Source organism: Cololabis saira, chromosome 20 (genome assembly GCF_033807715.1).
Source record: "Cololabis saira isolate AMF1-May2022 chromosome 20, fColSai1.1, whole genome shotgun sequence".
In the NCBI taxonomy this organism is placed as follows: Eukaryota; Metazoa; Chordata; class Actinopteri; order Beloniformes; family Belonidae; genus Cololabis; species Cololabis saira.
The window spans coordinates 5,734,010-5,755,035 of NC_084606.1; the positions used below are offsets into that span (position 1 = coordinate 5,734,010).

Below are 21,026 nucleotides of genomic sequence, written 5' to 3' on the forward strand. Positions count from 1 at the left end.
TGTGTGTAATAAACCAAACAAAGCTCCACCTGAAGTGTATCTATAGTGGGGGAGGGGGGGGAGCAACCCCGCCACCCGCAAGACCAGAGGCCGACAAGGAAGAGCCCGGAACCCAGGCCACCGGCAACCCCACAGAGATAAGATAAGATTCTTATTATATCTTATTATCTTATCAGAACCTTCCAGCTCCCTGGCGATCTCCCTCCAGCAGCTGCCACTTTATTGAGGTTCTTGTATTGAAATGACTGATTCCTACAGCGCTTTCAACTTTTTTTTCAACTTTCAACCGGCTTTCAAAGCGAACGACAGGAAGAAAATAGAAGCAGGGCGTGCGACAAAAGTCCAGCTCAAAACGACGCCGCGTCGCTGCAACCAGTGTAGACAGTGCAATAACGAGAGTCTGAGAGAACTTAAAACAGGTAAAATAAAAGAAAATATTGACGGTGGCCAAACAAATTGTAAACACAGGTCGCACTCATGACGCTGCTGGTGACGTTTCTGTCTCATAATGTGACGTAAATCTCCGTTTTCCTCCCTCCGTTTCCTCTGTTTAGACGCAAACGTGAAGAGGGAGTTTTTTGAAAATCTCCACTTTGGCCGGAGTTTTCAGAAATGATCGTTTTTGGGGGCTTTGACCTCCGTTTTCGTGTAAACGAACGGTCAAAACGCATGAAAACGCCTCCGTTTTTGCCCCGTGTAAACGGGGCCTCACTTCCCCGGTGAGCACACGACCTTCCCTCATGCTTGGATCAAGACATTTATGAAGTCTGACCAGCTACAAAAATCAACGACCAAGTACTGCTGAGCTCAGATCAACACCAACGCCAGGATGAGTCATAGTTATACTAAATGGTGCAAAATCTGCAATGAGATGCCATTTGAATGGAATATTAATCAATAAAACTCTGTTTGTGCATTATGGTGTTTTTTGTTTTATAAAGCTTTGACGAAGAGCACTGAACACGTTGCCTCATAGTGGTTGTACTGTGCCAAGCACAAAGACACTCCAGAATGCACACATTTGAGCCTAATCTGGGCTACTTTTAGCCCATATGGCTTAGCCATGGCCTAAAGTTCATAAATTGGGTCAGACATGGGTTTGTCCATGTGTTTTTCAATTCAATTCAAGGGCAGGCATCTAACAGACATCCACATAGACAGGTGGAAGCAAGCAACCTGAGTTCCCATCGCCTGCAGGAGTCTGGTTCTATGCACAACACGTATCTGCCAAAGCCAAACTCCCAACAAGTTTTCTGTGTTCTGTTGTGACAAAGAAAAGCTCCACATAGTATGAACAGAGACGGTTTTGCTGGGCAGATTTTTGATTTGCTGTAAAGTGAGCCAGATAAATGATGCCAGCCTGGGACAGGAAACCACAGCTGCAAAGCTGAAATGAAAGCAGTCTGAATTTTTACTTCCTTGAACTAAAACCCCATCAGACCACATGTAAGCTGAAAGGATGTCACCCTGGAGACAAAAACCGCATGAACTACGGCAGAATTTATTTTTTTTTTATCTAACCACGAGACTGATGGAGTTATTGTAGGTCACCTGATTGCATGACTTACAAAAAAAACAAAACCAAAAGCAAAACGGAGTTGCACCCTTTGTGCTGACGCCAGTCAGGTGAGATAAAACTCCAGACTTACAATGAACCACAGTACATAAGATGCTGTAAACGCCACACTGTCTCGCATTTCGGACTCGAAGCTCCTCTCAAGGTAGGAATCCCACATTTGATCTCAAATAACCACCGGTAAAGCTTAAATAAATTAAATTAGATCAATAATTTATTGTGAAATTACTGAGGAATTGAGTTTCTCTGTCTTGTGTTGAGACAATATTAGATAAAGCTGGAAAATAGGGCTGGGCGATATGGACCAAAAGTCATATCTCGATATTTTCTAGCTAAATGGCGATACTCGATATATATCTCGATATTTTTTCTGTGACATAATTGGGGTTTCCCCCAAAGCATTATAGCATAGCATCTCTGTTAGCATCTCTGTTAGCTTCATTTTTTTCTGAGGCAAACCCTTAAAAAAACAGTCAGTTTTAATACAAAGCCTCGTGCCAAATGTCACACAGGTACCTTTATTAACAGAGGTCTGCACAATATCAAAATATATGAAACAAATGAAATAAAAATTAACTGCCTGCATATATAGAATAAAAATGCTTCTTGAATAAAATAAAACAAATATCCCTTTCCTGCATGACAATTAAATTAAAATACACTGCAATTAATACAATGTAGACAGTAACAGGCAGACTTTTCCACTGAGGTTGACAGTTGTGCAAATAACAAAACATTTGTGCAAATCTCAAATAAAACATTCAAGTCAATTTGTCACAAAATAAGCTATATCAAAATCATTTAAAAAAAAAAGTAAAAAAAAAAAAAAAAAGTTATTTTTTTTTTTAAATCGATATAAACGATATTGTCTCGTACCATATCGTGTTTGAAAATATATCGATATATATTAAAATCTCGATATATCGCCCAGCCCTACTGGAAAATAAACTAAAAGTGGCAACAAGTAACCAGAAATGATCTATAGATGGACAGGTGGACCTAATAAAGTGACCAGTGAGTGTATATATGCTATAATATGATACACATGGAAAATTGTAATAAAAATAAAAAAAACTAACAGCGTTTTCAGTCCTGGATTCGAAGCAAAGATCTTCAGGGGTTAAAGACAACATTCTGATGACGTTTGATGATCTAAAAATGAAGTTTGATATACCTAACAAACACTTTTTTACGTACCTACAGCTTAGAAGTTTCATCCTGACCAGACTTGAGCAGTCACTACAACAACCTCCACTATCTAAACTGGAAACATTTTCCGAACAAAACTGTTTCAATAAGCGACAGGTCTCCTAGCTGTATAAAATCTTGTGGGAAAACCATAAAGACAGGACGGAAAGGAAAAGACAGGACTGTATACAAGACTTAAATGAGGAAATCTCAATAGATGAATGGGGCATTACATGCTCGAAGGCGCAATCTCAGACCATTAAAAGGAACCCTGGTTATTAAGACTTGTAGTCCCTAATTAGCCACAATTGTTCTCTTATACTAAAATATGTTGTTAGAAACACATAAAATAATCTAATTTCTTTAAAAATCTACAATGTTTATCACATATTTTGACCTGCGGGAGGCGCCATGTTTTACCTGCGCAATGCATTCTGGGGGCGATGACGTACAACGGTGGCTCTGGGAAGATAAGCCGCGTTAGTTTAACTGGGACAGGTATCTAAAACATAGATGAGCAGCATCTCCCGGCCGTGGAGGCTGATGAGGGAGCCCATAAGACGTCTCGGTTCAGGCAAACTGGATCAAAGTTCTGTGATGCACGGGAGATCTGCAAAAATGATCAATGTTGTGCGCATCTTACCAGTGCATTAGGCTCCTGCGTAGACTGCGTAGGCTACGGCGTAGACTGCGTAGCCGTGGCTCTACAGCCTGCAGCGCTCCGCCGTCCGCTCTCGCCGCCGCCGGGATGGAGACGCCGGTGGGCATAGCCCACCCCTGCCCTAAAACCGGCTTCGGGTGCTGGGTCCAGCATTTGATGACAGACCAGAGGCTGAGGGGACTGGCCCGGGACTTTGACGAAACGGGAGGCGCAGACTTCGCGTCAAATAGGCAAGAACATCTTTATTTAATTTAATGACGCCGGATCTGGCTGGGGTTTTTATTGTAGCATCGGCTATCTGCTAGTTGAAACGTGTGGTCTGTTAGTCTGTCTGAGTTTTATGGTGTTTTTATAGTTCATGCTTTATGGTGCGGTACTTTTTTTTTTTTTTTTTACTTTTTTGTAGGTGCGCCGTCACCTTAATGTTTAGCTGTGTTTTGATCTGTGTTTCTGGTGCGCCGTCACCTGTTTAGCTGTGTTTCTGGGTTTCTGTTTCTGGGTGTCAAAACAGTGTACGGGGGTTAGCAGGAGCCACCGTCTGACGTCACTAAATTAATATTTAGTTAAATTATATTTTCAAATTTTATAAAAACGAAGACATCAACAAGGTTTTTTATATCACATTGTTATAATTGATACCAACATTTATCTTTTAAGACCTACATGTCTTAATAGCCAGGGTTCCTTTTAACACTCGACTGCGCTTAATACAGTACAACTGGATAGTGAAATTATACATTACTCCTGTAAAATTAAATAGATTTGATCCTAACATTCCTGACCTCTGCTATAAATGCAATGATTATCAAGGTACTTTATATCACTTTCTATGGGAATGTAAAGAAATTCAAACGTTTTGGAGGATGGTGATGCAATATATCTCACAAATGATTTCATCTAAGGCCTAAATTGTGTGTTTTGAATTCTTACCCGTACAATTGCGCTTTGTCCAATACGGGAAAAAAATGGTTGACCTATGCTTACTGCAAGCTAGACGATCAATAGCCTTGTGCTGGAAAAGTGTTAAGGGTCCAACCGTAGGCCTCTGGCTGAGACATCTAACGTCATGCCTGGCTCTAGAAAAACTCACCTACTGAGTTAAAGGTATTGTGACATCATTTTTAACATGCTTTTAACACTATTAAAAGTCTTGGCCAACATCCCTCAAATGTGTCTAAAAGAGTGTAACAAGAAAATATTCACTCTAGTACTCTATTCCTGGCCTTTTATTACAGTGTTTTTTTGCGCTGTGAAAAATGCTTCCTTTTCTCCCTTTCCTGTCAATCATTGCTCCGCTCCTCCTCCCAACCTCCTCCTCCTCCAGCCATACGCTCACAGCGGCGTCGGAGCGACAGGCGAAGCATGCACGGAAAAGCAGGAGGGCGAACCACAGCAAACAATCATAAAAATAAAGGCATGCAAGCAGCAGTGTCACCTTATCTTAAGTCCAGTCAGTGGCCGCGGGTCTTCTTAGCAGTTTTCCTCCGGTGATTAGAACAAAAGAGGCTCTAAACAGCTCCGTGTTAAGCCTGATTTATGGTTCCGCGTTAAATCGACGCAGAGCCTACGCCGTAGGGTTCAGCGTTCCCTGCGCGTCGCCGCGTAACCCTACGCCGTAGGCTCTGCGTCGGTGTAACGCGGAACCATAAATCAGCCTTTATGGTGCACTGGAGAGGAGGCAGGAGCTGGGTGGAGGGGGCGGTGATTTAGCGGGCCGTTACGTCACGGCCCGCCAGCAAACCAGATGCGCCGTTTTTGCACAGTTATGCGGAAAATCCCAGAAAGCACACAATACACTGAATGTTAAAAGTTTGTTGTTTTTTGGGTGTAATTGATGTCAAGACACCCAACAAAACACAAAAAATCAAGAAAAATGTGTTTTTCATGTCACAATCCCTTTAAGAAAAAGCACTTTGAATTTGTTGGCATATGGGGAAAGTTCTTAGCTTTTCTCAAACATGGTGATATTGATGAGGCCTTTTGAACATGAATATACGGTGAAGTGACCTGAAGAGGCATCGTGGAGATAATTTATACTCTATATAAATACTTACATTTTTACGGAAGAGTATTAGGGCCACTTAAAAAAAATAAAAAGAATTCTGAGAAAAAAGTCAGAATTCTGACTTTTTTCTCAGAATTCTGACTTTTTTCTCAGAATTCTGAGAATAAAGTCAGAATTCTGACTTTTTTCTCAGAATTTTTTTTTTTTTTAGTGGCCTAGAATTCTGACTTTTTTCTCAGAATTCTGAGATTAAAGTCAGAATTCTGACTTTTTTCTCAGAATTCTTTTTATTTTTTTTTAAGTGGCCCTAATACTCTTCCGTACATTTTAATTATGCCTCGTATTTTTATTTTATTTATTTATTTATTCTATTCAGATTGTTATTATGATTTCTGTTACGAGCTTGTTTTCATTTTGTTAATGTGTTTCTTTTCTTTTTAATGTCCTTGCCCTTGTCTTGTCTTTGGTTGTGTGTTTTTGCGTTGTGCTGCCGAATGGGATTTCTGTATTGTTATGTTGTGTATTATGTGAAAATCTAATAAAGACATGTTTCAAAAAGATCTACAGGGGTTAGTTGGCAGTTTGCAGCTTCATTTCCTCAACGTTGTGTTTGATCTTCACCAAAACCAGAAGGAAAAAAGAAGCACGGTGAATACATGGAAGCACATCTGGTGAAGTGGAGATTATGTGAGTACTTACACTTCCTGTGTGTTTGGACTAAAGTCTCCCTGTGAATGTTTGAGCGATCCAGAATATTTACATGTAACGGCCAACCAGGGGACACGTTCTTCACTTTTGTCTTAAAAAAAGAAAAAGAAATGCTTACAAGACAATTTACAGCTTACAAGACAGAAGACAGTTTCTTCCTGCAAGCGGTTGCTCTGATGAACTCTCACAAATAACAAAGTCTCAGAGTAACCAATCACGTGCAATATAAAAATAAATCAAAATATAAATAAATCATCCAGCACCCCTCTTTAATATTCATGCTGCCTCACTCTGCTGCACCTCTCACTTTTTTATTTCTTTTGTACAATTTTTAATTTTTTACCTTGTATTTTTGCATAATTCTTGTCTGTAGAAATTGTAAATAGGTCATACTTATTCTCACTACCTCAAACTGCTGCACCTTAAAATGTTTATATGTTTATAATTTTTGTACATAGAAATTCCACATTTGTCTATTGTCTATTTGTCTATTGTTCATTTGTTTATTGTTTGCCTTTAAGACCATAGAGAGCGAAACTACCGGAGTCAAATTCCTTGTTGGACAATGTTCGAACCTGGCCAATAAAGATGATTCTGATTCTGATTCTGATTAGAAAGTAAAAACGTCTTACCAAAATGCACAAAACACAGGAAAATAAACATATTTATTAGCGGCAGTGACGTGTTAAAGTTCAGCCAAGTTACTGTTAATTAAAGCTTTTGTATTTGCTTCTTAACTGAGTGTTGATGCTTCAGGAAATGCTTTTTAAAAAAAGTACACCAACCAACACCAACACCAGTTCTTCCCAACATGGAGCACATGGTGCACTAAGACAGAAAAAAGAGGCTTTAACTATACTCTTCAGAGAAGGCGTGGGGTATTTGTTGACGTGTCTTTCCGCAGTCTATTGAGAGAGCATGAATTATTAAAAAGCTGATCAAAAATCATAAGACTGACCTCTGTGTCTTTGCTTGAACGAAACCTGAAAGAAGTTCCTTTGAGCTGCTGTAACGAAGAGCAGTTTTATCTTCAGTCCTCTCCTTTACTCTAGTGTGCGGTCGGTTCTTTAGCTGATCCCAAACAGGGCCGCCGCAAGGGGTGTGCGAACCGTGCGACCGCACGGGGCCTCGCGCCCCAAGGGGCCTTCTTTTGAAAAAAGAAAAAAAAATTGAATTTTTTTTTTTTTTTTTTTCCTTCTTCCCCTTATAAATATTAACAATCACGTTCCATTACAGACCTAAATGTGTACTAGTCTGTGCATATCAATAAATATATGTGCAATGATGCGCGTGTCTGTTGTTCAACACAACTGATCAGACCAAGCGCAGACACAAGCTGCTCTGATCCAGACGGTGGAGTTGGAACAAACTGTCACACAATGTCGAGAGAACGAGACAGATTCAGGAAATTTCCATCAGGGGATGAAAAAAGAAAAAAACTAAAGAAAATGGAAGAGTTTAATGCCTCTCTGAAACGCTCGTTTGATAAATTTGTTAGAAAAATCACCGATCCAACCGGGTCTCAAGCAGCCGTGGGGCCCCGCGTCGAGGCAAGTCAAATGATGATGAGGCAGGGGAAGGTATCCAGTATTTTGCTAATTGGAGAGTTAAAATTGCGCATATAGACACCCAATCCAACCCGAAAAACCCAAACATTTTTGGGTTTTTGGGTTTTTGGAAAAATCCAAAAACGGCCATTTCGCACAGGGCTTCGCAAATCTCCAAGACGGCTCTGATCCCAAACTTGTGGTTTTTAAAACACCACAAACGGAAATTAGTTTGGCAGATTTTGTCTGCTTCCGCTTTTTCCTTCCAGCACACTTGCATTCAGTTTATTTCAAATAGCACATGATGAAATCTAAATGAAGCCTCTGGTTATCTTTTTGTGAACCTGCAGTCGCTGTCAGCGTGATGCTGCTCGGCCCGTTCCTCGCCACCACTGACGCCAGCCTGAAGGAACAGCTGGCGGACTGTTTGAACGACACGGACTACGCCGAGCTGCTGCGGACCGCCAAGAGTGGCCTTCCACAAATCAACAAATCGAACCGCGTTGTCATCGTTGGAGCCGGCATAGCTGGACTGACGGCTGCAAAGCTGCTGCAAGATGCAGGACACAAGGTAGCTGGCATTCCCGCCCCAAACCTCAGGAGAACTTTGTTTTAGCTCACATTTTAGTTTCCACCTGCCATCTGAGCGTCCGTGTGAAGATACGGCATGCTCTTTGTTTAGGGTTGCCACCTTTCAGAAATAGAAATAAGGGACGCCCTGATTTCAGCAGCGCAGGAGCCAAAAAAAAAGCCCTAAAACTTCTAAACTGAATAAAAATGTGTTTATTTTATATGAAAAAACAAAATGCTTTGATTTAAAGTTTAAAGTGCTTTAATAGCATTGAACTTGCATGACTGTACAGACAGACAACCATATAGCAGCTGAAATATCCTCCTATGCTACGTATGTCCATATCAGCCCAGATGTAATATAGCTACAGGTGAAGAATATGGTGTAAAAGTTAATTTATTTCAATAATTCAACTAGAATATGGTGTAAAAGTTAATTTATTTCAATAATTCAACTAGAATATGGTGTAAAAGTTAACTTATTTCAATAATTCAACTAGAATATGGTGTAAAAGTTAATTTATTTCAATAATTCAACTAGAATATGGTGTAAAAGTTAATTTATTTCAATAATTCAACTAGAATATGGTGTAAAGGTTAATTTATTTCAATAATTCAACTAGAATATGGTGTAAAAGTTAATTTATTTCAATAATTCAACTAGAATATGGTGTAAAGGTTAATTTATTTCAATAATTCAACTAGAATATGGTGTAAAAGTTAATTTATTTCAATAATTCAACTAGAATATGGTGTAAAGGTTAATTTATTTCAATAATTCAACTAGAATATGGTGTAAAAGTTAATTTATTTCAATAATTCAACTAGAATATGGTGTAAAAGTTAATTTATTTCAATAATTCAACTAGAATATGGTGTAAAAGTTAATTTATTTCAATAATTCAACTAGAATATGGTGTAAAAGTTAATTTATTTCAATAATTCAACTAGAATATGGTGTAAAGGTTAATTTATTTCAATAATTCAACTAGAATATGGTGTAAAAGTTAATTTATTTCAATAATTCAACTAGAATATGGTGTAAAAGTTAATTTATTTCAATAATTCAACTAGAATATGGTGTAAAAGTTAATTTATTTCAATAATTCAAAAAGAATATGGTGTAAAAGTTAATTTATTTCAATAATTCAACTAGAATATGGTGTAAAGGTTAATTTATTTCAATAATTCAACTAGAATATGGTGTAAAGGTTAATTTATTTCAATAATTCAACTAGAATATGGTGTAAAAGTTAATTTATTTCAATAATTCAACTAGAATATGGTGTAAAGGTTAATTTATTTCAATAATTCAACTAGAATATGGTGTAAAAGTTAATTTATTTCAATAATTCAACTAGAATATGGTGTAAAAGTTAATTTATTTCAATAATTCAACTAGAATATGGTGTAAAAGTTAATTTATTTCAATAATTCAAAAAGAATATGGTGTAAAAGTTAATTTATTTCAATAATTCAACTAGAATATGGTGTAAAGGTTAATTTATTTCAATAATTCAACTAGAATATGGTGTAAAAGTTAATTTATTTCAATAATTCAACTAGAATATGGTGTAAAAGTGAATTTATTTCAATAATTCAACTAGAATATGGTGTAAAAGTTAATTTATTTCAATAATTCAAAAAGAATATGGTGTAAAAGTTAATTTATTTCAATAATTCAACTAGAATATGGTGTAAAGGTTAATTTATTTCAATAATTCAACTAGAATATGGTGTAAAAGTTAATTTATTTCAATAATTCAACTAGAATATGGTGTAAAGGTTAATTTATTTCAATAATTCAACTAGAATATGGTGTAAAAGTTAATGAAAATACGGTACAAATCGTGTCCCGTATTAGTTCAATACGGGACGCAACATTTTTTTTTTAATATAAAGGACAATTCCGTATTTTACGGGACGGGTGGCAACCCTATCTTTGTTCCACCTCTTCATGGACTTCATGGATATTAACCCCTGTCTGGTCGGAAGTGGTATTGCAACATAGGTAAGCGGATGCCTCTGACCAGGATGTGTCTGTGTTTTCTTTTATGAAAGGTCACCATATTGGAGGCCAGTGGGCGTGTCGGGGGCCGTGTGGAGACCTACAGGAACAAGGAGGAGGGCTGGTACGCTGACCTGGGCGCCATGCGGATCCCAAATTCACATCAGTGAGTTTGTGTTTCAAACTTGCACATTTCTCTTTTATGAAGAAATCAATCAATCAATCAATCAATCAATCAATCAAAGTGTATTTAGACGGGACAATGCATATTAATGAACACTATATTAAGCAGTGTAAATACACTGGGTTTTAGCAGAAATGCTATTTTCCATCCGCAGTCCCCACAGAAAACATAAAAACAATTCAGTCAAACAATACAATCAAACAAGGGAACAAACATAAAACATACATAGTAACAAAATAGATTTACGAGCATTTAAAAGCAGTATGGATTGTATCTAAAGTGACTTTAGTTTAAAGTGACTTGAGCAAAAAATGCATATTACAATAATGAAATACTGTGGTTGAAGCCCGGCTAGCTGTGATTGAGGCCCGGCTAGCTGTGGTTGTAGTCCAGGTAGCTGTGGTTGTATAGCTGTGGTTGAAGCCCAGGTAGCTGTGGTTGTAGCCCGGGTAGCTGTGGTTGTAGCCCGGCTAGCTGTGGTTGAAGCCCAGGTAGCTGTGGTTGAAGCCCAGGTAGCTGTGGTTGTAGCCCGGCTAGCTGTGGTTGAAGCCCAGGTAGCTGTGGTTGTAGCCCAGGTAGCTGTGGTTGAAGCCCAGGTAGCTGTGGTTGAAGCCCAGGTAGCTGTGGTTGTAGCCCAGGTAGCTGTGGTTGAGGCCCAGGTAGCTGTGGTTGAAGCCCAGGTAGCTGTGGTTGTAGCCCAGGTAGCTGTGGTTGTATAGCTGTGGTTGAAGCCCAGGTAGCTGTGGTTGTAGCCCGGCTAGCTGTGGTTGTAGCCCAGGTAGCTGTGGTTGAAGCCCAGGTAGCTGTGGTTGTAGCCCAGGTAGCTGTGGTTGTAGCCCAGGTAGCTGTGGTTGAAGCCCGGCTAGCTGTGGTTGAAGCCCAGGTAGCTGTGGTTGTAGCCCAGGTAGCTGTGGTTGTAGCCCAGGTAGCTGTGGTTGAAGCCCAGGTAGCTGTGGTTGTAGCCCAGGTAGCTGTGGTTGAAGCCCAGGTAGCTGTGGTTGAAGCCCAGGTAGCTGTGGTTGTAGCCCAGGTAGCTGTGGTTGTAGCCCATGTAGCTGTGGTTGAGGCCCATGTAGCTGTGGTTGTAGCCCGGCTAGCTGTGGTTGAGGCCCGGCTAGCTGTGGTTGTAGCCTAGTTAGCTGTGGTTGAGGCCCAGGTAGCTGTGGTTGTAGCCCAGGTAGCTGTGGTTGAGGCCCGGCTAGCTGTGGTTGTAGCCCAGGTAGCTGTGGTTGTAGCCCAGCTAGCTGTGGTTGAGGCTTGGCTAGCTGTGGTTGTAGTCCAGGTAGCTGTGGTTGAAGCCTAGTTAGCTGTGGTTGTAGCCCAGGTAGCTGTGGTTGAAGCCTAGTTAGCTGTGGTTGTAGCCCAGGTAGCTGTGGTTGTAGCCCAGGTAGCTGTGGTTGAGGCTTGGCTAGCTGTGGTTGTAGCCCAGGTAGCTGTGGTTGTAGCCCAGGTAGCTGTGGTTGTAGCCCAGGTAGCTGTGGTTGAAGCCCGGGTAGCTGTGGTTGTAGCCCAGGTAGCTGTGGTTGAAGCCCAGGTAGCTGTGGTTGAAGCCCAGGTAGCTGTGGTTGTAGCCCAGGTAGCTGTGGTTGAGGCCTGGGTAACAGTGGAGGTAACACAGGAAGGGGCCAAGCTACCAATGGATGAAGCCCAGGTAACGGGGAAGCTAGCCATGTGTGAGGCCCAGATAGCTGTGAATGAGGCCCAGCTAACTGCTGATGCAGCCCAGTTAGGAGTAGAGGTAACCCAGGAAATGGCCAAGCCTTTAATGGTAGTAGCCCAGGCAACAGTGGAACTAGCCCTGGTTGTAGTGATTGAAGTCCAGGTAGCAGCAGAGGTAGCTCCATTAACACTAGATGTAGCTGTAGAAAGGGTCCCCTACTGCACGACTTAAGAGAAAGTCCTATTCTCTGACAGGGTTGTAAAGGGACGTAGTATTTCCTCCAAGATACTAATCTCGTCTTCTTACAGCATCGTCCGCTGGTACATCCAGGAGCTGGGGCTCAGTCTGAACCGGTTCATCATGGATGACAGCAACACCTTCTACTTTGTTCACGGGCTGCGGAAGAAGACGTACGCAGTGAGAGCAAACCCGGACATATTGCACTACAAGCTGCCCAAAAGAGAGAGGGGGATGTCGGCCATGGATCTGCTGCAGCGGGCCCTGAAGAAGGTCCGTACAGCCAAAAAAAACGTGTTGCCTTTGTTTTGCACAAAACTGTAATAAAAATCCATCGATAGATTTGTAAAGCAATGGACAAGGAATTAAAGGAGCTTGAGGCTCCTTTTAAGAAATGAGACTCTCTAGCGCCACCCTTCACCACGACGGCTGTTAGGGGTACTGCAGCCAACAGCGAAGCCGGCACGGGAGAACGGGGAGAACGCGCGTCATGTGACGTCACATCCGCAGGACAGCGCGGGAAATTTGGGCCCGAATTGCAGCACATTTTGCAGCACACAGCCTGTTCAAGGCAAAGGAGAGATACACTAGAGGAATCATTCTTTTGGGTTTGGAACGCTTCATCTGACATTAATACTAGAAAACTTAAAACGTATACGAATTTTTTTCATAAATTCTGCCTCAATCCTGCCTCAAGCTCCTTTAAGTCAAGTGACCTTTTAGTTTCTGAAGCCTCTTTTTCGGGTCGCAGCCATGTTGCTGAGGAAGATGATGGGAACACGCCCACCAGAAGCAATCAAAGTTAGCTGTGGCTACCAGTTTCCTCAGCCATGATGATTTAACTAATTTAAATGCTTTATATTAATTACTCTGACGTGGTAGAAAAACATGCACCTCCGTCTGAGCGGTCGTGGAGTCCTGCCTGTCAGGGTAAATTTAAAGGGGACCTATTATGGCATCTAATACTTATTTTAAACATGCCTTGAATGTCTTAAAAACAAGATGTCTTTATCTTCCCATTCTTTAACCTCATTATCTATGCAGGATTCTGAGTGGGCGGGGCTATGATAATGAGGCTCTGTGCTGATTGGCTGTCTGACGCCATACGCCGCTACGAAAAAATGGCGGAAGCTCCGGCCGGCGGAGTTAGTTTTGGGGGCGTGGTTTCATGCATCGCTCCCGTTGTTACATAACGACGGGAGCAGAATCTGAACGGCTCGTAGATCCACATCACACTGGACGGCTCATCCGGGCGGCTGTACAGACACTGCAGAATTAGGTTGCTTTCCTCCTTCTCTGAGTTGGCAGGCTGAGGAGAGACCACTTTATATATGTTAAAGCAAGAGAAAACTTGTTTTTCATAATAGGTCCCCTTTAAATATGCTGTGGCTTCCTCAGATTGACAGCTGTCTCGAACCTCTCGTAGTGAAGGATGCTGATTCCCAGACGTTTGCAAACGTTTCTAAAACTCTGCAGATTAATTTGCAGCAACCTTTCTGAGCCAGTTGCTTTTGCCTTTCCCTCTGGACACTGTGTTAGCAAAATTCCAAAACATCTGCTTGGGTGGAGTCTGGACACCTTCTGATGATCAACTCATCAATGATGACGGTCAGCAGCACCTGGCTGATCTTGTGGAAGCTGCAAAGGGGTCCTTAGTATTGCTCTGTTGGCTAGGGTCGCCACCCGTCCCGTAAAATACGGAATTGTCCTTTATTTGAGAAAAAAATGTTGCGTCCCGTATTGAACTAATACGGGCCGCAATTTGTCCCGTATTTTCATTAACGTCCCATACACACGTCTGTCACACAAACATCTAAATTTAACAATAATTAACAAAATAAAACACAGAAAACATTAAGGCCAGCAAAATCTTTGATTGTGTAAATTAACTTTTACACCATATTCTAGTTGAATTATTGAAATAAATGAACTTTTACACCATATTCTAGTTGAATTATTGAAATAAATGAACTTTTACACCATATTCTAGTTGAATTATTGAAATAAATGAACTTTTACACCATATTCTAGTTGAATTATTGAAATAAATGAACTTTTACACAATTTTCTAGTTGAATTATTGAAATAAATTAACTTTTACACCATTTTCTAGTTGAATTATTGAAATAAATGAACTTTTACACCATATTCTAGTTGAATTATTGAAATAAATTAACTTTTACACCATATTCTAGTTGAATTATTGAAATAAATGAACTTTTACACCATTTTCTAGTTGAATTATTGAAATAAATTCACTTTTACACCATCTTCTAGTTGAATTATTGAAATAAATGAACTTTTACACCATATTCTAGTTGAATTATTGAAATAAATGAACTTTTACACCATATTCTAGTTGAATTATTGAAATAAATTAACTTTTACACCATATTCTAGTTGAATTATTGAAATAAATTAACTTTTACATCATATTCTAGTTGAATTATTGAAATAAATTAACTTTTACACCATATTCTAGTTGAATTATTGAAATAAATGAACTTTTACACAATTTTCTAGTTGAATTATTGAAATAAATTAACTTTTACACCATTTTCTAGTTGAATTATTGAAATAAATGAACTTTTACACCATATTCTAGTTGAATTATTGAAATAAGTTAACTTTTACACCATATTCTAGTTGAATTATTGAAATAAATTAACTTTTACACCATATTCTAGTTGAATTATTGAAATAAATTAACTTTTACACCATATTCTAGTTGAATTATTGAAATAAATGAACTTTTACACCATTTTCTAGTTGAATTATTGAAATAAATGAACTTTTACACCATATTCTAGTTGAATTTTTGAAATAAATGAACTTTTACACCATTTTCTAGTTGAATTATTGAAATAAATTAACTTTTACACCATATTCTAGTTGAATTATTGAAATAAATTAACTTTTACACCATATTCTAGTTGAATTATTGAAATAAATTAACTTTTACACCATGTTCTAGTTGAATTATTGCAATAAATGAACTTTTACACCATATTCTAGTTGAATTATTGAAATAAATGAACTTTTACACCATTTTCTAGTTGAATTATTGAAATAAATGAACTTTTACACCATTTTCTAGTTGAATTATTGAAATAAATTAACTTATACACCATATTCTAGTTGAATTATTGAAATAAGTTAACTTTTACACCATGTTCTTCACCTGTAGCTATATTTTACATCTGGGCTGATGTGGACATACGTAGCATAGGAGGATATTTCAGTTACTAGTACGGTTGTCTGTCTATACAGTCATGCAAGTTCAATGCTATTAAAGCACTTTAAACTTTAAATCAAAGCGTTTTGTTTTTTTCATATAAGATAAACAGATTTTTATGCAGTTTAGAAGTTTTGGGGCTTTTTTTTGGCGCCTGCGCTGCTGAAATCGGGGCGTCCCTTATTTCTATTTCTGAAAGGTGGCAACCCTACTGTTGGCAGTGCTGTGCAAGTTCCTACTTCTCATGAACTAGTTCAAAGTTCAGTTCACATAGTTTAAAAATGAACAGTTCACGTTCATAGTTGACCATTTTCACTTTGAACTACATGTAGTTCAAACTCAGTTCTTTTCAATATTTTCAGGTGAGAAGTACGAATGAAACTCCCCCCTATCCTAAAACTGTTCACTGTATACAATCATGTATTGTCCTAGTGGCTTTTCAACTTTACTCAGAGGCTGTAAATCTCCAACAATGTAGTCCATTATCAGTGTGTCTCCCTGTTGCAGGTAAATCAACCCTGAAGGAGCAGCAGTGGAGCTGGGGTCGTTTGGGGCTGTTTGGTCTTCTTGGTCTTTCCTGATCACTTTGTTTGATTGTCAAGGACTTGCAGATATTTTCTCCCACTGGACGGATGCTTTAACTCCACATGAGGTTTCAAATTTGAAGTTGACGAGGCAGACGCTCGGACTTGTTTTCTCAGGTGGACATACTGTAATTTGTGCAGAAAGGTTAGATTTTTACCGTCGGAATCTGGGAGACGATGTGTAAAATTCATCATCTGACGACTCACTGACGCTGCGTCTACAACGTCTCTCTCTTCACTGGTCATGTAAAGACTGCACAGGGCTCGGGCCGCCGTTGCCATGGAGATGGTGCCCTGTGGTATAACAGTGTGCACTGCATTGTGGGGAATGTAGTGTGAAGTCGTCGTCTCGTCGAGTATTTTAAATGTGCCGCCCACTGGTGAAATGAGAAGGAGGATTATTCCGTAATAATTGGACCTAAACAGTGAAGCTGAAACTCACATAATCTGAACAGTTCAAGTTCCAGTTTGTGATGGTTTTGAACTGGCTGAGAAGCTATCTACAGTAGGTAACAGGAAACAGTCTGTCCAAATTGGCAATCATATTTCCTCAGAAAGAAATATCACTTGTGGTGTGCCTCAAGGGTCAATATTGGGGCCTTTACTCTTTATTTTGTATATAAATGACATCTGTAAAGTTTCAAAAGTTATGAAATTTGTACTTTTCGCCGATGATACCAACATGATTTGTTCTGGTGAGGGCTTGCAGCAGCTTTTACAAGAAATCACGCAGGAAATGAATAAATTGAAAAACTGGTTTGATTATAACAAATTGTCACTTAATCTAGAAAAAACAAAACTAATTTTATTTGGCAGACGTAAAGTTGACATTCCAGTGCAAATAATAATAGATAATATAAGTATCGAAAGAGTGAATCATATCACATTTCTTGGGGTGATAATTGATAAAAAAATTTGCTGGAAAACTCACATTGGCTATGTATGTTCCAAGATTGCAAAGAGTGTGGGTGTTATGAGGCGATCTAGGTTCATACTTAACCAACAGTCTCTACTTACTTTATATTATTCTTTTGTTTTGCCATATTTGAGTTACTGTGTGGAAGTCTGGGGTAATGCGTATAAAACCAACCTGTTGCCTCTTTACATATTACAAAAAAGAGCCCTACGAACAGTTTTCAATGTCAGGTTCAATGATCACACTATTTACTTTTTCTTAAGGCCTCTGCATTAACATTTTTTGATTTGGTAAAATTGAAAACTGCATTAATCACGTATAAAGCTAAAAACTATCTTCTGCCAAGTTTAATTCAAAAATGATTTTATGACAGGGAAGGTGGTAAAAGGTATGACTTAAGAGGAAAACTTAAATTACAACAACAAAGTGTAAGGTCAACTCTTAAAAGTATGTGTGTTTCTGTTGGAGGTTATTCTGTGGAACAGCCTTGAAGATGAAATTAAACTTAGTCAAAGTGTCAGTCAATTTAAAAGTAAGTACAGAAAAGAAGTCTTTGAAATGTATAAAAGGGAAGAGGAGATAAACTGATGTAAAGAAATGAAATGATTGAAGGGAAGAGGGGTTTAAGGCAGTAACTTTGTGTTATGGTTGTCTTTGTTATATGTGTGTTGGCGGGGATGGAAATTAATAAGCTTTGCTTCTGCCATCCCCTTTTCAAACAGTGTTTGTGTTGTTTTGTTATAGTGTCTGTTGTTGGTATTGTTGTTTGTTCTGTTCAATGGTGTCCTGTAACTTTCTGTTCTTGTTTTGTAGTACGAGAGTTGTGGTTTTGTTGGTTTGAAATAAATAAAATGATGATGATCTGCAGAATGAACAAGTTCACGTTCAAGTTCTTTATTTGCAAATACGTTGCGTTCAGTTCAACGTTCTCACAGAAATTAACGTGTTACATGCACAACACTGTCCGTATGCACCATCTGACATCTGTGGCTGATCTTTTCAACAGGTGAAAGATGAAGTCGAGGCCCACGGCTGCAAAGCCATGCTGCAGAAGTACGATCACTACTCCGTGAAGGTGAGTGTGATCTCCCCGAAGCACTTCGTGTCATGATAACTATCTGGCGTCTGAAGCTGACTGCTGCGTGGGTTTGCAGGAGTATCTGAGGACCGAGGGAGGTCTGAGTGCTGAAGCGGTCAGGATGATCGGCGACTTGCTCAACGAGCAGAGCATGATGCACCTGGCGCTGACGGAGATGATCTACATCGAGAACGACGTCAGCGACAGTGTATCGTAAGAATTACTACGCTATTTGTTAGCTTCTAAAAACAGAAAACCATGTCCTGCTTCTTTTTGTTTTCTGAACACCTTTACTTGTTTTGTCTTTTGTTTTCTTATGGACGTTTTTGTCTCTTTGCTGCTCTTGTCTTTCCGTCTCTTGTTCAGAGGGGTGTTGTGACTTTGTCTCTCAGGGTTCAATGAAGAATAGAAATCCACATCAATCAAAAAACTCAAGCTGCCTCATAAATGTACTTTGAAGTCAGCTCTCTGAGTAGGGTTGCCACCCGTCCCGTAAAATACGGAATTGTCCTTTATTTGAGAAAAAAATGTTGCGTCCCGTATTGAACTAATACGGGACGCGATTTGTACCGTATTTTCATTAACTTTTACACCATATTCTAGTTGAATTATTGAAATAAATTAACTTTTACACCATATTCTTTTTGAATTATTGAAATAAATTAACTTTTACACCATATTCTAGTTGAATTATTGAAATAAATGAACCTTTACACCATATTCTAGTTGAATTATTGAAATAAATTCACTTTTACACCATATTCTAGTTGAATTATTGAAATAAGTTAACTTTTACACCATATTCTAGTTGAATTATTGAAATAAATTAACCTTTACACCATATTCTAGTTGAATTATTGAAATAAATTAACTTTTACACCATATTCTAGTTGAATTATTGAAATAAATGAACCTTTACACCATATTCTAGTTGAATTATTGAAATAAATTAACTTTTACACCATATTCTTTTTGAATTATTGAAATAAATTAACTTTTACACCATATTCTAGTTGAATTATTGAAATAAATTCACTTTTACACCATATTCTAGTTGAATTATTGAAATAAGTTAACTTTTACACCATATTCTAGTTGAATTATTGAAATAAATTAACTTTTACACCATTTTCTAGTTGAATTATTGAAATAAATTAACTTTTACACCATATTCTAGTTGAATTATTGAAATAAATTAACTTTTACACCATATTCTAGTTGAATTATTGAAATAAATTAACTTTTACACCATATTCTAGTTGAATTATTGAAATAAGTTAACTTTTACACCATATTCTAGTTGAATTATTGAAATAAGTTAACTTTTACACCATATTCTAGTTGAATTATTGAAATAAATTAACTTTTACGCCATATTCTAGTTGAATTATTGAAATAAATTAACTTTTACACCATATTCTAGTTGAATTATTGAAATAAGTTAACTTTTACACCATATTCTAGTTGAATTATTGAAATAAATGAACTTTTACACCATATTCTTCACCTGTAGGCTATATTATACATCTGGGCTGATGGGGACATACAGAGCATAGGAGGATATTTCAGTTGCTAGTATGGTTGTCTGTCTGTACAGTCATGCAAGTTCAAAGCTATTAAAGCACTTTAAACTTTAAATCAAAGCATTTAGTTTTTTCATATAAAATAAAACATTTTTTATGCAGTTTAGAAGTTTTGGGGCTTTTTTTGGCTCCTGCGCTGCTGAAATCAGGGCGTCCCTTATTTCTATTTCTGAAAGGTGGCAACCCTATCTCTGAGGTAAATCACGTGTTCTGTTTTGAAGGTACGATGAAATAACCGGAGGGACGGATCTTCTTCCTAAAGCTTTCCTGTCCGTCCTCGACGTTCCCATCTTCCTCAACTCCAAGGTGCAACGCATCGACCGCTCAGACAAGGGTGTGACTGTGTGGTACGAGACTGATCAACAGCCCTCTCTGAAAGCCGCTGATGCTGACGTGGTCCTGGTAACCACCACAGCCAAAGCAGCCCTCTTCATAGACTTCCATCCGCCTCTCTCCGTCAGAAAGATGGAGGCCATGCGGGGGGTTCACTACGAAAGCTCCACTAAAATCCTCCTCACATTCCGCGAGAAGTTCTGGGAGAACGATGGCATCAAAGGAGGAAAGAGCATCACAGACAGGCCGTCTCGATACATCTACTACCCCAGTCACAGTTTCCCTGGAAACGGCAGCATCGGTGTCCTCCTGGCTTCCTACACCTGGTCCGACGACTCCCTCCTCTTTCAAGGTGCAAGCGATGAAGATCTGAAGGAACTGGCTCTGAGAGACTTGGTGCACATCCATGGTGAGCACGTCCGGTCTCTGTGCACCGGGGTGGTTGTGAAGAGGTGGAGCGTGGATCCGTACAGCCTGGGGGCCTTTGCTCTGTTCACGCCGTACCAGAACTTGGAGTATTCTGCTGAGCTCTTCAGGAGCGAAGGCGGCATTCACTTTGCCGGAGAACACACGGCGTTCCCCCACGCTTGGATAGAGACATCCATGAAGTCTGCCATCCGGGCGGCTACGAATATCAACAAAGCCGCCCGCAAAGAATCCGCCACGGCTCAACAGCGAGATGAACTCTAGCGACCTGAATTTGGGTCCGAATGATGCCCAAGAATTGGTTTTATTGTCAAATTTGGTGCATTCACACTTTTAGTTTCAAACTTTTGGTCTGAAACAAAGAAGGAAATAAAACATTTGGTATATATATATATATATATATATATATATATATATATATATATATATATATATATATATATATATATATATATATATTAGGGGTGTAACGGTACACAAAAATCTCGGTTCGGTACGTACCTCGGTTTGGAGGTCACGGTTCGGTT

General features: G+C 38.9%; 1 protein-coding gene across 1 annotated transcript; it reads left to right on the forward strand.

The window, feature by feature from the left end:
• Window positions 1-6,086: 6,086 nt before the first annotated feature.
• On the forward strand, window positions 6,087-20,763 carry LOC133420404 (L-amino-acid oxidase-like). Its single transcript, XM_061710094.1, has 7 exons — window positions 6,087-6,117; window positions 8,036-8,256; window positions 10,317-10,429; window positions 12,416-12,617; window positions 18,086-18,154; window positions 18,234-18,370; window positions 19,962-20,763. The coding sequence occupies exons 1-7, from the start codon at window positions 6,087-6,089 to the stop codon at window positions 20,761-20,763; spliced, it is 1,575 nt and encodes a 524-aa protein (XP_061566078.1).
• Window positions 20,764-21,026: the final 263 nt, after the last annotated feature.

Coding starts and splice junctions, on each gene's coding strand:
- LOC133420404 (XM_061710094.1), top strand. CDS start 6,087: ATGGAAGCACATCTGGTGAAGTGGAGATTAT. Junction 8,257..10,316: donor TGCAAGATGCAGGACACAAG/GTAGCTGGCATT, acceptor CTTTTATGAAAG/GTCACCATATTGGAGGCCAG. Junction 18,155..18,233: donor ACGATCACTACTCCGTGAAG/GTGAGTGTGATC, acceptor GTGGGTTTGCAG/GAGTATCTGAGGACCGAGGG.